This window comes from Nuphar pumila, chromosome 14 (assembly GCF_984573655.1).
Source record: "Nuphar pumila chromosome 14, dmNupPumi1.hap1.1, whole genome shotgun sequence".
In the NCBI taxonomy this organism is placed as follows: domain Eukaryota; kingdom Viridiplantae; phylum Streptophyta; class Magnoliopsida; order Nymphaeales; family Nymphaeaceae; genus Nuphar; species Nuphar pumila.
Window position 1 is genome coordinate 83236677 of NC_143262.1, and position 17825 is coordinate 83254501.

Genomic DNA, 17825 nt, shown 5'->3' on the forward strand with positions numbered 1-17825 from the left:
AATGTACCAAAGAAATTGTGGAGTGATGTTGTTATTACGACTTGTTACCTTATTAACAGACTTCCCAGCAAAGGTCTTAATAATAAGTCACCTCTGGAAATATTAAAAGGAAGGGAAGTGAATCTTTCCCATTTAAGGACCTTTGGATGTACTGTGTTTGTCTCCACTGGGTTCACAAGAAAGGATAAACATAGTCCTCGTGCTATCAAATGCTTGTTTCTTGGGTATTTCAATTAGAAGAAGGGCTATGAATGTTATGACATTCACAATAATCATCTTTATATCTCTTGGGACATCAACTTTGATGAAAATGTATCTTATTTTCTTGTTGCTACTGAAACCTTTGATGATGATTTTCAGGGGAGCATCAGACTGTTCTTCTCAATGTGGACTTGCCAAGAGATATTATTCTCACCGATCTGAGTCCAAGTTCTAACTCTGAGAGAACCGAAGAAAATTCTTCTGAAATTTCCACTGTCCAAGATGAAGTGAATGAAACTCCTACTCAAGATGTCATACAAGTTAGAGCCTCTGAAAGAACTTCTCGTCCTCCGAGTCATCTTAAGGCTTTTGTTACTTATCTCTCAACAGAATATCCCATAGAGCACTATATTGGTTATAATCATATGTCCAAAGGCTATCAAGCCTGCCTTAATGCTATTACAAAACACAAAGAGCCCAGTACTTGTTAAGAAGCCAAAGATCTTTCTACATGGGTTCAAGCAATGAATGAGGAACTCAGTGCTCTACACAAAAATAAAACCGGGGACATTTGTCAACTTCCTAAAGGCAAAAAGGCTGTTGGATGTCATTGGATTTATAAAGTCAAGTATAGAAGTGATGGAACTGTTGAACGCTTTAAGGCTCGGCTAGTGGCTAAGGGGTTCACTCAAACCCATGGTATAGATTACTAAGAAAGGTTCACACCTGTTTCCAAGATGAACACTTTAAGGATCGTTCTCTCTCTTGTAAGTAATTTCAATTGGGAGCTATTTTAACTAGATGTAAAGAATGCCTTTCTTCAAGGAGATCTTGAAGAAGAAGTTTACATGCATCTACCTCCAGGTCATCCCCAAGAAGGTAACCCAAATCTGGTTTGCAGACTTAAAAAGTCTATATATGGTCTAAAGCAGTCTCCTCGAGCATGGTATTTGAAACTTAGTCAAGCTCTTGAGAAAAAAGCTTTCAAACAATGCACTTCAAACAATTCATTGTTTGTCCTACATTCTTTTGAAAAACTCACCATCATTCTGATTTATGTAGATGACATTATTATCATAGGAGATGATGCTAATGAGATATCCAGAATCAAAACTCATTTGCACAAAGTGTTTGACATCAAAGACCTTGAACACCTTCGTTATTTCTTGGGAATAGAAGTAGCTCATTCAAAAAGAAGAATATTCATGAATCAAAGAAAATATGTAACGACCCCAACTCCTACTTTTGAAAAATGCGGAATTTTTTTTTTCTAAGAGTTGCGGAAAACTTCCCAGAGACCTGGGGTCCCTACAGTTCCAATTTCAGTTGGATAACCACACACCACAAACGAAGTTGCAATTATCATCCATATCAACCAACTAAAACTCTTTTATTGATGAGTAATAAAATTTCAAAGACAAAGTTTCCTTCAACTGAAAGTAAAGTAACAATTGCAGAATTTAAAAGAACTGAAAGACAAAAGAAAGAGCCACAATATCCTCTACTGAAGCTGACAAGTCCAAGTATAACTCATCCATCCCCAGATGCATGTCCAACTTCACTGTTCACCATTTCCTGTGAAAAACCAACAAAGTAGGGTGTCAGAACCGAGATTCTGAGCACAACTACTTCTAAAGAAATCAGATGAGAGAAAGAACATGGATAAGATTTCATGCAGTGATTTGAGTGAACGCAAATATAAAATTTTCAACATCTAAATTTTCATAACTACCAATGATTTCATTTACTCACCAATCAATAACAGTAAACAGTGTCATATATCAACAACTAAATAACCAACCTTTCAGCATGATTTCACGAAGTAAAGCGTATGCAACCACCAAATGATGTCATGATATCAAGAATGATTCAAACATGCATGATCTAATGCATAACAGAAAAATGCATGATTATGTGCAATGCATGATTTCTTCTGTTATCTTTCATTTAAGTTCCATCTTTCCATATGCATGCCCTATTAGATGCACACATCTTTAAGTTCATCTTTTTAATTACCGTGACCCGCGGATACACCAAACGGGTACAAACCCCGAGGTCAAGTAGGTTCCCAGGGTAGCTTAATACACAATTTGTATTTTATTACTGGGTTCCAACTTAGCCCTCGACCGATATCAGGAAACAACACCATCTATCGGAACATTAGACCTCCACATTTAATGTCGGGGACACAAGGGACACCCCACGCCCACAAGTGCCACTTCCTTGGTACCATAAACTCACAGCTGTGACTAACACACCACTCCCGGGTAAAGTGACGGATTCTCCCTAAAACCGTGGCCAGGAGAAGAACCTCAATATCGGGTTCAGGGGCAACAACGCACACGGAGTTTTTTTGTATCCTCACAGTCTCCCCAAGACCGGATATCCAAGATTCTCATACTCCAGATGAGATATCCCAGAATGTAAATTACACTGTTCTTATTATATTTTTATTTAATTCATTCTTTAAGTTTGCAACACAATATGCAAAAGTAAAGTGAAAAAAATCCGCATCCTCCCTTGCGGGGACCCATTCGGGACTCCAGCCCGTAACCACCACTAGAGCAGTGTAGTAATGTGCCAAGTGATGCATTTAGAAACATAAATAAAAGAAAACCAACCCACGGCACTCCAGGCCGATGATGGTCCAATTTGGCCATCGGTGCATCACATAATAAAACCATAACAGTGTTTCCTTTATAACACTAAGCCAAAATGCCAAACAACATACATATTCATGCAAATATAAACCCAAACATATGCATGTCATAATTCATTCATATGCATTTTCAATATGTGTGTGTTACCTACATCACCTATGGGTCTTAACCAATCCATGGTTTCTTTAAGTGTGTGAGTGTACATGAACCATTTCACACATAAATCAAGTGTACATGTTCAAGAAGACTTATTAATAATTGAATCATGCTCACGCTCATGCGTACCATAATCATAACAGTTAGTGAAAGCATAACCTCCACGGCAAGTGTTTTCTCTCAATCCAATACACAAGCTTTTAAATAACACATGGATTCTAGCCAAAAATATAATGTTCATCTAGGGACATACAAGCAAGATACATTCCATATGTATAATTTCAGTTTCATGTATCCATCCTCCCTAAACAGTGTAACATGAGCACTGTTATACACAACTGACCCATTAATGATTACTAACAAGTATAACTAGTAGTCATGCTTCATTTTATTCATTTTATGTTAATATATTGCCTAACAGTAAATACTAATGAACCCATTCTCTAATGATAACAGTTGTGCCCAGTTTACCGAATATGAATGGGGAACTGTACAAAAGAATGGAGGTCGGCTATGTGTACTTAATAATGCTGTCCTCCTATTTGGCACATCACAATGTGACATTTCAAGACAAAATTTTAAATAGATTTCGGAGGCTTGATAACCCCAAATGAAAACAGCAAGAACAAAACAAATCATCCTTCTCATGAACAGGTTACAGATTCCTTTCAGGTATAACTATGCCATGAAGACATTAATTTAGTAATAATCAAGCACAGGTAAGAAGAATAAAGGAAGCAAGAGTGGGGAAGGACCATATGATTTCCAGCTCAACTCAAGTGAAAACTCCATTATGACAGGTTACGGACTAACTATCAGTCTAGTGAAATTTCAGTACAAGAATACAAGGCAAAATACGCAGGCCAATATATGCAGTTTTAAAACTGAACACACGTTGAGCTGTGTAATGGCATTTCAACATTCAGTTTTTGATTCTCATTCTAATACCCAATTTCAGTTATATCATGCAGCCTTTCATAAGTCTGGGTGTTATGATTTCAAAATTTTGCGTATTCAGCAGCAAGTATAGCAGTACATTATCATACTTATCAAAATATGAAGGAATGATATTCAGCAACCAATCACATCAATGTACACGGCTTAATATGAACATTTTAATCCAATAGCATAAAAAGATTTTGTCTACAAAAAAACTTCATGATGCACCTAATGCCCATCGTATAACCTACCCAAGTCAGGTTATACATGACTCTCCCTATGCACATACAATGATAACAAAAACCCCAAATAAGGTTTTATTTTAATTTAATAATGGCAACCGAATCCCCCAAATCTGATTGATTAGGGTCTCTGACAACCTTCATAACCTCCTCCCCATTCAACATCAACACTGAAACCCAACCGTTTATGTGCCCAGAACAGTTCTTTTTGCTATTTCACAAACACCAACTTGAAAAAAATCGCCCAAATTAGAAATCTCTGTTCAGGCTATTTATTTTTCTTAAGCAATTCACCTCTTTACGTAATACAATCATACTAAACACCACAAGAAAATCCAAAATGAAGAAAACAAGTAAAACAAACAGATCCAAAGACTATATAGCTCCAAAAACAATACCAACATCCAAAAACATCATCCACCGAAACACCCGTTAAAAATCTCTAAGATTTTCATTAAAGGGGATCAAGTGCACACACAGGAAACCCTCTTTTTTTTTTTTTCTTCTTTTTTTTTTCATACGAGTCACAGGCCAGCACCCAGCCGACTGGGTCGGATGGGCCTGCTATGGCCCGGTCCAAAAGAAGTAGAGCACCCAGCCGACTGGGTCGGCTGGGCTTGTCGCCTCCAACCCATGCACTAGTGGCCTGCAACATGAAACAACATTTTTTTTTTCAAGCCTATACGATTACTGTTTTCATAAACATATACGATTTCTGTTTTCCGATTTCAATATTTAGGGCATATTAAGAAAACCCCCAAATCAATTTGATTTGGGTATTTAGGGTTTATCAAGAAAACCCCCAAATCAACGTATGGAATCGAACCCCTGTTCGATTCCTCACCCAGGTTCGAAGAAGAACCGTACCTGATTCCGATGGGTTTCCCGGCGATCGAAGGCTGGGGACGCGAAGGTAGGGCCGCGACTGACACTCCTTGTTGCTGTCGCGACAGGGGGGTACTCGCTGCAGTCGCTGATGGCTGCTTGTTGCCGCAGCTCGTCGGCGAACTCCTCCTCTCCGATACACACTGACAGAGAGAGAGAGACGGGGGAAAGGAGATGGGGGAGGAGAGAGTGCCCGAGTGAAGAGGGAAACCCCCCCCTTCTCCACTCCTTTTATCGGCCCTCTTCCATGCCGAGATGGGAGGAGTTGGTTACGCATTGCGTAACCCCCTCCTGCCCCCCTTTCCTTTTCTGCAACGAACCTATCGGGCAACCCTTATCGGGTTGCCCCTTTCTTTAAAAGGGCTGTTACACAGGGGCGCGGCTCGGGTCCGGACCCGAGACCCGTAACCCGGCCCCAATCGATATGGATCCACAAGTGGATCCAAATGGATCCACTGTGGATCCTCGAATTAAATTAGATTTTTTTTTTAAATTTTATTTATTCATTATTATCATTAAATCAAGGTTTCAAATGAATAAATCCTAATTACCCCCCCTTTATGGGTCCTGGATCCGTAATGTGGATCTAGGCCCAACTTGAAAAATTTGAGATATTTTCAAATAAGAAATCTCGGGTTTTACAAAATATGCTCTTGATCTGCTCAAAGAGACTAGAAAGCTAGGGGCCAAACCCTCTGACACGCCCATAAAAGCTTATCTTAAATTCGTTCTCAGTCAAGATCTTATATCTTCAAAGGATATTGAGCAATATCAGAGATTAGTTGGTCATCTTATATATCTTACAGTTACCAGACCCAACATCTCTTATACAGTCAATATCATAAGTCAACATATGCACTCTCCCAGACCGTGTCATGTAAAAGTTGTTGAGCGCATTCTAAGGTACATAAAAAAATCCAAGACAAGGTCTATTATATAAAAGAAATGGGCATAGCACCATTGAAGGATACTCAGATGCTAACTAGGCCGGAAGTGAAGATAGAAAATCCATCACAGGATACCATATATTTGTCGAAGGCAACTTAATATCATGGAAGAGCAAGAAACAAAACACAGTTTCAAGATCCAGTGTAGAAGCAGAATGTAGAGCCATGACAGCCACTGCATGTGAATTAATTTGGACTAAAGCTATTTTAAATGAGCTGAATATAACCTCAAGCCATCCCATGAAGATGCATTGTGATAATAAGTCTACTATACACATTACTTCAAATCCAGTCTTCCACGAGAGAACCAAACATATCAAGATCGACTGTCATTATATTAGAGAAAAAGTTCAAAAGGGAGACATCGTCTTACCTTTCACTAAAAGCATCCATCAACTTGCAGACGCTCTTATTAAAGGACTGACTCATTCACGATTGGAAACCATACTCATCAAGTGGGGTTGTCACACCCCACTTGGGGGGGGAGTGTTGAGATAAGCATATTTTAGGCAACCGTTTTTTCCATCTTATCGTATATCTCTGTCGTGGTTATCGAGATTTTACAAGATTCTCACAATCTGTTTTATGCTTATCCGTTGAGGCTATCTTTGTGTTCATATATCACGTGTACTAACGTTGAAGGGATAATATAAAAAACGCATTACTTGTGTTGCCTCGTGGATGTAGGCTTCCATGGCCGAACCACGTTAATCATCGTCTTCTTCCTTTCTTTCTTTCATTTACTTTTATCGTCTCTTCCTACTATTGTTTTCTCAGCACAGCTTGACACAAGACCCCGCTTACCACATGGGATACCACCTCGGCGGCAATGCTGATAAATGGATTGAAGGGAGCTTTTGTGAATTTAGGACTACCAACTTCATCGAGGGCCTGTTCTTCCAAAATGTAAAAGAAAAGGTTAGTTTCTCTTAAGCTTTTTTATTTTCACAATCACTATATCCGGTAGGAAAAATATTCCTGGAAAAAAAGAAAAGGGTAGGGTTGGAAAGCGAGACAAGCCACCCATGACTGGGCTCTGGGCTCGCGTTCAACTCGTAAAGAGCTCATTTGAACTTATAAAATGGGCTTCGCTGGCTGAAACTTGTCTGGGGTTATATAAGCTTGTTAAATAGTAATAAACATATTTTACATTATTAGAGTGCAAAATTCTATTGCTTCTAGTTTTTAAACGTGTGTGTGTTGGTTGATTATTGACTCTCTAGGTCTAGAGTTCAAATTCCATTGCTTCCAACTTTGAAACAATGTGTTTTTTTGTAAACGAGTTAGCTCAAGCTTGGCTGATTTAACTCAAAGCTCCTCGTGAGTTCTAGCTAGGTTTGGCTGGCCACAAGCATGAGCCAAGCTTGAATTGGTGACCTGCAGGATGTTAGACGGGTTTCTGGACCTGATCCACCTGGTTGCTAACAACTAGCTCCTAGCTAGCAAAAGACCAGAACTTAAACAATTATAAGCCATGCATCATTAATATAGATGAATTTGTTTACGACGGCAGAAGCAGATCAGGTCATGCTGAACATGAGCGTTTTTGCTCATGCTGACATCGTGGCCATCCGATTTGCATTTTAAAAAGCTCAAAAGTCAACAAAACTACGTGGCATTCATCAAAAATGCAAACAGACAGCCACAATGTCGGCATGAGCAAAAACCCTCATGTTCAGCATGACCTGATCTGCTTCCTACGATGGCATCATTGGTGCTTGGTGAAGCCATTCAATATAAACATGCATATGCATAGACTTATGCAACCCTTTAAGCGGAATTTGACCTAAGGTTCTATTTCTATCCATGTTATATACCTAAACGTGTCATGTTATAGTGACACGTATCATTAAAAAAAGATATTTCAGTCATCATTTTAAACAACTAAAAGATTGCAATATTTTCAAAATATCAAGATATTACCATTTTGAATAAAAATATTGTGGTTTCATCACAATATTCAGGTTTCGAATTGGTATTTCTCATGCATAAATTGATGTATTTTAATTTTATTTGTTTTCATTTCTTGTAACATATTTTTTAATTAATTTATTTTTTACAACATTTTTCTGATAAAAACATGAAAAATAAAAATCCTTTTCAATTTATCGCAAGAAATTTGCTACCATTATTTTCTTGTTTTAAACTTTTACCAATATTGTCTCCTTGCATTATATTCTTAGTGGAAAAAATACACAGGAATTAGTGTGTCCCATATGCTTTTAGTCATACATGAGACATAAAATGAAGTCCGTCCACACATTTTTTTATGCAGACTTGAGAAAGTTCACATAAAATACATGCAAACTTGAGTCATATATTTTATGTATACTTCCTCATCCTCTCATATATTATTTGTTGTTTACATGCTTAGGCTTTTAGAGGATGTTTCTCTTCAATCGTTCATGAGATAAATTATTTGGTGAGCATGTTTTTATTCTAGTTTTGAAACTTAGAGACAAAAACCTTAAATAAGTTTTCGGTTTTGACTCAAAATATGAAAGTTATAAGCAGTTTTCCAATGAATGAATGTAATGTCGAATAAAAAGTGTAAAAATATGTGAAAAAGACGGTTATGCAAAAACAATCCACCACAACAAAGCCGTGGATTAGCGACGACCACATTTCATCGCTATTCCGTCGCTAACAGGTTTAGCGACGACTAGGCGACGGTATGCTTACATCGCGAATTTTTTGACGCTAACTGGCGACGAAATAAATTCGTCGCCAGGTCCGTCGCTAATTGCGACAGAATAACGAGCGATATATTCCATCGCCAATCCGTCGGTACTAAACGACGACCACGGCTTGGCGACGGATTCACGTCCGTCGCTAGATTTATATGCATAGCGACAGATAGTTCCGTCGCAAACACGAAAAAAAATTTAAAAAAATTATTTGAAAATTAAATACCGAGAACGGTACAATTTATATTTCCTGTAAATAAAAAACAAACCACACAAAAAATTTCATATAAAAAGAATCTACAACAATTAATTGTTTCACCTTAAAATTAACAAGTTCAATTAACTACAATTCAATAATTACATTTAAGAAACAAAAAAAAATAGAACTTCAATACAGTTCTCTAATCATCGCCAAGATTTTGTGCGTCTTCTTCTTCATTGCCTTTATCTGTCCCTTCAGCTCCGCTACGCTGATTATCGCTAGCAGCCTACACAAGAAAAGAACAGTCAGTATTGATAAACAAAATATAATGAAATAAATTACACACTATATGTGATTCTATCATGTGCTCATATGTGTTCTAAGGCAATAAAAAAACTTTATATGTGATTCTATCATGCTCATATGTGCTCTAAGGCAGGCAAAAAACTATATATGTGATTCGATCATGCTCATTTTTGTGCTTAGGCAGTCAAAAAATTGAATATGTGATTATAACATGCTCACATGTGTTCTAAGGCCGACAAAAAAACTCTATATGTGATTTTATCATGCTCATATGTGTTCTAAGGCAGGCAAAGCAAAAAACTTTATATGTGAATATATCATGAATGATATATGTTCTAAGGCAGTAAAAAAATTCTATATGTAATTTTGGCATGCTCATATGTGTTCTCAGGCAGTCAAAAAACTGAATATGTGATTATAACATGCTCATATGTGTTCTCAGGCAGTCAAAAAACTGAATATGTGATTATAGCATGCTCATATGTGTTCTAAGGCAGTCAAAAAAACTTTATATATGATTCTATCATGCTCATATGTGCTCTAAGGCAGGCAAAAAACTTTATATGTGATTATAACATGCTCATATGTGCTCTAAGGCAGCAAAAAAAACTTTATATGTGATTCTATCTTGCTCATATGTGCTCTAAGGCAGGCAAAAAACTTTATATGTGATTATAACATGCTCATATGTGCTCTAAGGCAGACAAAAAACTGTATATGTGATTCTATCATGCTCATATGTGCTCTAAGACAGGCAAAAAGTTATATATGTGATTCGATTATACTCATATGTGTTCTAAGGCAGACAAACAAAAAACTGAATATGTGATTATACCTGAGAGGGACCTGCAATCGAAGATCCCCTGTTCAACACAAGATTGTTGATCTCATCTCGGAGAAAAGGGGCGATGGTGTCATGGAAGTAGTCATTCATTGTGTTCTTAATGATCTGGCGTACATCATCACCGGAAAGAATATGCTGCTGCTTAGAGCTTATGTCGACGAAAGAAGTCGGTGAGCCGTAACTGAAAGAAGCAATAACTGGTGAAGTGTTCAGATTACTCCCAAACCCGAACACACGACCCTTTTTGGGTTCACCTGTTGCAGTCACCCATGCTGCAGGATCAAATGATGGATGTTGAGTAGTGTCATTGCCATATCGCTCTACCATCTGTTGCTCATATGCCTCTTACAAAATAATGTTTAAAGTATGCATTAGTAATTAATGATAACACTATGATAACTTGCATATTGCAATGATTATTAATAGAATAAATACATACTGTTGTTGTTCTCGCCTTCTCTGATACGAAGACTCCCGTGGTCTTTCGTTTATGTGTTTCAACAAACACATCCTTATATGGTATAGTGCCTCCTTTTTCTGCTTCCTGCGAAGTTAAAGGATAAAAGATTTAGTGCACAAGTTTGCAACAATACTTATAAAATTAATATGATATATTGATGAGTTATCATTTTCATCAGGTGGCTCCCAAATGTCTTAGATCCACCTGTGTGTAGATGGGCTTCGGGCATTTTTGCTCGATTTTGTGCAACCTTCGCAGAGCGATTTCGAAATGCATCTCCCGCCCGCTTATCGCACATTTCATCCCAATAATCTCTCCTGATAGTAATAGGGCCATGACCCTTCCACTGTAGTGGATCATCTATTACACCAGATGCTTTTTTTGCTACAATCTTCATAGTGTGCAGCATGTCTGCAAATCGATTGACAGCCACCTTCTGCCACACCTTTCTTGTATCATTTTCTTCCACCGTAGTTGCGAAGCGATTCAAAGCATACAAATATTTTCAGAAAGTTAGTAGACATTACTTAAATAAATTAAATATAAAACACATTAACTATGATTAACAACTATATACCATGCATGAGGACCACAATCTGTCTAACACCTCATTTGGGTACTCTTTCCATTGAGCCACCGGTCTTGGTAGATGTTGAAGAAGTGAATTCCTAATCTCCCGTACTACTTCTTGTGGCTCAAACCTCGTGCTGCACATGAATTGGTATACAGTAAATATCAATATAAAATATTTATAAGATATGCAATAATTAAAAATGAAACGGTCGATTATCGATATACACTATTCAAATGAGTCTTCTTGTGGTAGACTGAGAAGACCCTGCTTCCTGTGTTGGCTCATGACTTGTTTGATCAACTAGTGTAAGTGGGTCGTGTACAGGTGGAACATCATCTGTAAAAAAATACGTTAGACTTTCTCAGAATACGCATTTGAACTAATCAAGCATCCAATTAGTTAAATAATATACCTATCACAAGAGCCCGTGAAGATGAAGGTTGGGCTTGACTACTACTGGATGAGCGACCACAATAACCTTCACGAACCATATTCTAACAAATAAAATATGTTATACAATATATTCAAGTCATTCACATCAAGTATTATAATACATTTAAGTCATTCGCATCAAGTATTACAATAATTCAAATCATTCGCATCAAGTATTACAACAAAGCAACCCTAAATATCAACAACTAAGTGAGTGCGTAAACAATAAAGTATTACATCTAATAAATTAAATAACATATGATACGCTTGCATCACTTACTTACCACGGGTATTTACCCGATTTGCATTGTTTTTGTCAATTACTTACCACAGGTGGCTGAGCACGAGCTGGTTCTGTTGAAAAATCTGCAAAAAAAAAACACAGTTTTAAAATGAAGTCACAAAAAAAAGAGGTTGTTCCGGCAAGGGGTCGACTCCCCTGCTGTTCCAGCAGGGGGTCGACCCCCTTACGAAACATAGGGGGTTAACCCCTGTACGGAACATAGGGGGTTAACTGACCCCCTGTTCGGGCAGGGGGTAGACCCCCAGCCTTTCCGCCAGTGAGTCGACCCCCTGCCGAAACAGCAGGGGGTCGCCCCCTGCCTCGTCAGGCAGAGGGTCGACCCCCTGCCTGTTCCTACAGGGGGTTAAACCCATGCCGGAAAGGCAGGGGGACGACCCCCTGTCGGGGTCGACCCCCTGCCGGAAAACGCGCGGGGGGGGGGGGGGGTGCCTTCCTTTACCTGTCTCCGGGGGTTGGGACCGACGAACGACGGGAGTGGGACCGACGAACGGCAGGAGCAGCGAACATCGGGAGCAGCGAAAGAAGAAAAGGAAAAACTGTCTGGGATTAGGGTTATTCGAAAATTAGCGACGACTTAGCGACGGATGAATTCCATCGCTAAGCCAACGTAAATCAAATTTACGAAACGAGCGATGGACTATATTCCGTCGCCAAGTCTGTCGCTAAGTAGCGACAAACTAGATTCGATCGCCAACGTCGTCGACAAATGGTGCGCCCGTAACGACAAACCATTACGTCGCAAAATCCGTCGCTAAGTAGCGACGGACTGGGCGACAGACTATATTCCGTCGCTATGTTCGTAAACTTCATTAATTATAGCGACGGATGTTTGTCGCTCGGTAATCCGTCGCTAACGAGCGATGAAAAAATTTCGTCGCTAACGTCCGTCGCTAGCAACGTATTTTCTTGTAGTGATCACATATTTGATAGAAAGTTTGCATATATAGAAGGAGTTTGCATGTGCAAAAGGTAAAAAGGTATTTTTAAATTCAAATGATTGTTAAAAAATGTATCAAATTACCCGCAATCATTTTTCATAAGATTATTATCGGTCACAAATATTGGCTATTTTCTATTTCAAAAATATGATTAATTTTAAACATGTCATGCATTATTATGATATTATCCAGTTATTAACGCAATATTTACATTTTTATATGTGTATATTTTAATGTTTTCATATACATTTATATATTTTTAAAGATTAAATATACCAATATTTTCTTAAAAAAAATATATATATATTTTTAATTTGTTAAGAAATTTAAGCTTTAAACGAACCTAAAATTTGTGGTGAAACATCTAAAATAAATGCTTGGATTAACTGGCAAGGGGTAAGCTCACATAGTTTTACGCTGCCAGGACAGCGACCGTACGGCAGGCATAGCCAGCGCGTCTAGGTCTATGATCCTTGGGCAGTTTCTCGGTGCAAATATAAAAAAAAAAAGTGCCTGGATTAAGCCACTCAGCGTTCGCATCACATCTCGTGGCTCCTTATGGTCAGATTCTATAGTGTTCCTTGGTACAAGAGGCTACAGGGGTGACACGATGCAATGGGCCCCACCACCCACCATGTGGGCAAATTGCTCCGAGAAGTATAGGGGTGACAGGACGCAATGGGCCCCACCACCCACCATGTGGACAAATTGCATCAAGAAGGGATCCGGACCATTGAAGCCAAGATGTTGGCAGGCATAAAACCTCAATTTTCTATGAAATTACAAAAACCCAACCTAATTGGTTGGTGCTTGTTTGGGTTGGTCCCATGGTCTCCTAAGCTCACTAGAGCTAGCCTCACTTGCAGAGTAAGCCCTGGATCCAGACCCGGACCCGGTTTTGTCTATGTCCACGTTGGTGCAACAAAGTAAGCCGAAACACATGTTGAAAAACTAAAAAAAGACAGCAATTAAGACCACCAAGTAGGTCTGTCAACTGGGTCAAGTATCCAAACCATCAGGGTGTATCCAAACCCGCCCAAATAACTAATTGCTGGATTCAGGTTTTGTCGGGTCAAGAAAATGAAATCTCAAAACCAGATCCATATAATTTAAGGAAATTATTTTCACCAAAAATACATACAAAACACAGGCAGAGACGAGTCGAGTTGGATATCCAACAAAAGTTTTAACTCACTCAACTTGCATATTACTCGGGTTGGTTTGGTTTGACCTGAATAATATTCGGGTCAGGCATTTTTTATACACATACCTGAGTATTCGGGTTTGGGTCTGGTTGGGTACCCCGATGCAAACCCGACCCATTGACAGTCCTAGCACCAAGTGCACTTTGAATAAAAGCAGAACAATTTGTAGCCTCAAAAAATGAGTGAATGTCATTGGTTGATAAGGAGATAAGAAACCAACAGTAGCATGCCACATGGCAGATAGGGTAAGGAACCAATTCATCCACCATCCCCACTGTCCACACTCTCTTATTACTTCTCTAGGCTTAACACATTCTTTCTCCATAGACAGTGTTGTTTGTTGTAGTGCTTCTGCTAGGTAAACATATTTGGTCTTGGTTCCGTGCTCCCGCATAGCAGAGACAACTATGGCATCAGCTACACTGTCTAGCACCATGCTCACCCGCACATCCTTCGTACGCCGGCCGCTGGAAACGACTCTCCGGTCGTCTCTCCCTAGTGTGAACCACACTCTTTTTGGCCTAAAGGCTGGGCGTGGCCGGGTCTTAGCCATGGCCAGCTACAAGGTCACATTGGTCACACCAAGTGGTACACAAGAGTTTGAGTGCCCGGATGATGTCTACATTCTTGACCATGCTGAGGAGCAAGGCATAGACCTGCCTTACTCGTGCCGTGCTGGTTCGTGCTCGTCCTGCGCTGGCATAGTTAAGGGCGGCAGCGTCGATCAATCGGATGGCAGCTTCCTGGATGATGACCAGATCGATGAGGGTTTCGTGCTCACCTGCGTCGCCTACCCGACATCCGACGTGACTATTGAAACCCACAAGGAGGAGGCCCTCGCAGGCTAAGCCCAGTCATAAGCATATATAGATGATTGTTAGCTATTGTTTTTTGTCTCTGAATTTGGTTTAAACTATCTTTGTTGTGAGGGAAACTTGGATCTAATGTTGCTCTATCACTTCCTGATATTTGGAACGTCGTAGTTTAATTGCTCTCTCTCTCTCTCTCTCTCCAAATTATCTCTTAATTTGGTTCAATTGCAGACTTTTTGGTGCAAACACTTTAGAACTCAAATGAGCACACAACTTCAAAATTCCATTTTCACACCCCCGCTTTCACAAGTCAGACCACCTTTTATACCAATCTCAAAGCGGTCCTATCTCTTTTTGGTAATTGACAAACACAGAGCCACTGTTACTTCTACAAAGTTAACATGGATAGTCCTCCACATCTCATTTACATATTTCCCACAGAAACAGAAACAGCATATAAAAAGTATATCCTCCCCACCATCAATGCCAACAATTGGTCTTAACCTTGACATAACCAAGTATGAAGATCTTCTGCAGTCCAGCTCTGCAATTTCACCTTCAATTGAGTTGATCTTTTATATCACAGGGACTGCACCTGAAGAAATCAGAGGTTCACAGTAAAAAACATGAGTAAAATAGATGATGTGGGCATGCAAACCATGAGTAAATTCATGTGGGCAGGTAAACCATGCAAACCATGAGCAAACTGCATCGCCAAGTGGTCCCATATCCTAAAACGCCAATGCCAATCCCTTTCCCTATGCCTAGACTCTAGATGGTACATCGAAATCCAAGATGGAAGCAAGCATGGGGTATTGTTTAATGCATCATAAGATGTTTCCTTTGCCTTTCCACAGTCGACAATAACAACTACATCATTGATGGTAATACTGGTCTCAGCCATATTAGTGGCAAGAACTATTTTTCTCACACCATCTTCTGGTTTGTCAAAAATTAACCTCTGCACGAGGAGGAAAAGAAATGCCAAAACTAATGTTGTTGGAGGCATTTAAATAAAAAAATGGCAAATGCAGGTAATAATTAAGCTGTGTTCTCAAAAATCAAATTTTCTGACATTAAATTCATAAATTGGTAAATGACATGTTGATACAGAGAGCAATCACGAGTAATAAAATATTAGCAATAAACACTAACAATCCATAATTAATGAATATATATCATGCCTTTTAAAATGACTGAACTTGAATCGCATTCTATTTTCTTCTTTTTTCTTTGAGACACTCAAAAGACAAAAATTCTGAAAAGATTGATGCATAAGAATAGGATTTCTGAAGAAAAGGTGGAAGATCTAGAGCTGATTATTGTAAAATCCAACCACGGCAACTTCTTTGCAAAGAGAAATGGACAGATTCAGACCATCTGGATTGGCCCTAGTGGAGCTGATTATACAGTTTCTTCAGTAAATACACATGTTGCATAGTGTCAATGTAAAGTGTAAAAGGCAATTTAAGAGCTTAAAAATCGATGACAAAAAATGTGACAAAATTTCATGAGTCATAAATGAGTGTTTTGCATTGGAACAACTATGATCCAAAGTGTGTTTCCTGATAAGCTATCCATCCTAAACTCGTCCACTGCTCTGATTGACCAGATAAAGCTCAGACCTACGACTTTCTGCTAGATAGTAAGTTACCAAAGCAGAAGTAAATGCTCCCTAGGTGAGTCATATATGGTTTAACTTTTTTAATATGACTAATGTATGATGCATGTCAGTGTTAAAGAAAGCATCCCGATAGTCCTTTTTGAGATCATACATTATACAAGCATGTATTTCCTGTGTATATATGTATGTAGGTGTACATTAGTCAAAAATGTTATTACGTTACATTTTTCCTATCTTTCACTGTCACTTTCATATAATTGTCGTTTCCAAAGTTGTAAACAAACATATTGTAACCCACAAAAAAAGATACGTATCGTATCATAAAAAATCATACTTTTAATAGAAAACCTTCAAAAATTCCAAAAAATTCAGGAAAATTTTAAAAAACTCATAACACAAGAAACAATGATAAATAAAACCACAATATCACGTATCAAGCAATTATTAGCTGCATTAAATTGTATTGATCTGTACATATATTGTAGATGTATATAATATGTGTGTGTTTATACGTATACATACTAATGTATGCATATATATATATATATTCATATTTATTATTGTACCAATATTCTTTTTCTTTTGGAACTAGTCAATCTAAAGTTGACTAGTCAATAGAGCTGTTGGAGCTGGCCGTCGTTGGACTAGCTCCAACGTCTCTACTAACTTCCCATATTGTATATAAATAGAGGTGAATCCCCTCTCTCAACGTAATGCTTCTTGCATATTTTAAATACTAATAAAATATTATTTTTATATTTTGTGAGCTTCTTTTGTGTGCCCTGTTTTGGGTTTTACAAGTGAGCCCTTTTGTGGCTCTTTTATGTGTCCACTTTGGTAATTTGGTGGACTTTGTTGGAGGCCCACATTTTCTTTTATGGCTTCGTGGGATCATGGTTGCACACTTGAAGATTCAAATCTAAGTGTTTGTGAGATCCGATGTTGGTGCTAGATTGATGTTGCATTCAAAATGTTTTGGAGGAGTGATCGTGCTTGTTTCTTTGTCATTTTTTTCTATATTTTTTCTCGTTCAATCTCTTTATCTCTCTCTCTCACCCTTGTAAAATAGATGACAAAGAAAGTGCCACCATTATGCCCATAAAACTTAATGATTCTAACTATGTAACATGGTCTTCAAGTATAAAATACCATATTTTTGAAAAAGGGTTGTGGGGACTAGTAGATGAATCCAATTTGGAGCCTAAATTAGTTTTTACTATGGTAGAGAAGAGAGTTCCTCCTAAGGAAGGTGAGAAAACTAAAACCCTTGCTACTTATGAGAAAAAATAAAAGGAATGGGGGATGGGACATGCCAAGATCATGTTGTGGCTAATTAATAGTGTTAATATCAATAAATGATCAAGTCATGCAAAATTTAAGCATGCAAATAAAACTTGAGAATATCTC

The 17825-nt window shown here is 38.4% G+C and overlaps 1 protein-coding gene across 1 annotated transcript; it reads left to right on the top strand.

The window, feature by feature from the left end:
- Positions 1-14289: 14289 nt before the first annotated feature.
- On the top strand, positions 14290-14978 carry LOC149817146 (ferredoxin-like). The gene has a single exon (XM_089986626.1). It carries the CDS (start codon positions 14390-14392, stop codon positions 14828-14830), a length of 441 nt encoding a protein of 146 aa, XP_089842752.1. The 5' UTR covers positions 14290-14389; the 3' UTR covers positions 14831-14978.
- Positions 14979-17825: the final 2847 nt, after the last annotated feature.

Bases quoted from the DNA above. Each gene is read 5' to 3' on its own strand.
- LOC149817146 (XM_089986626.1), top strand. From the start codon at position 14,390: ATGGCATCAGCTACACTGTCTAGCACCATGCTCACCCGCACATCCTTC.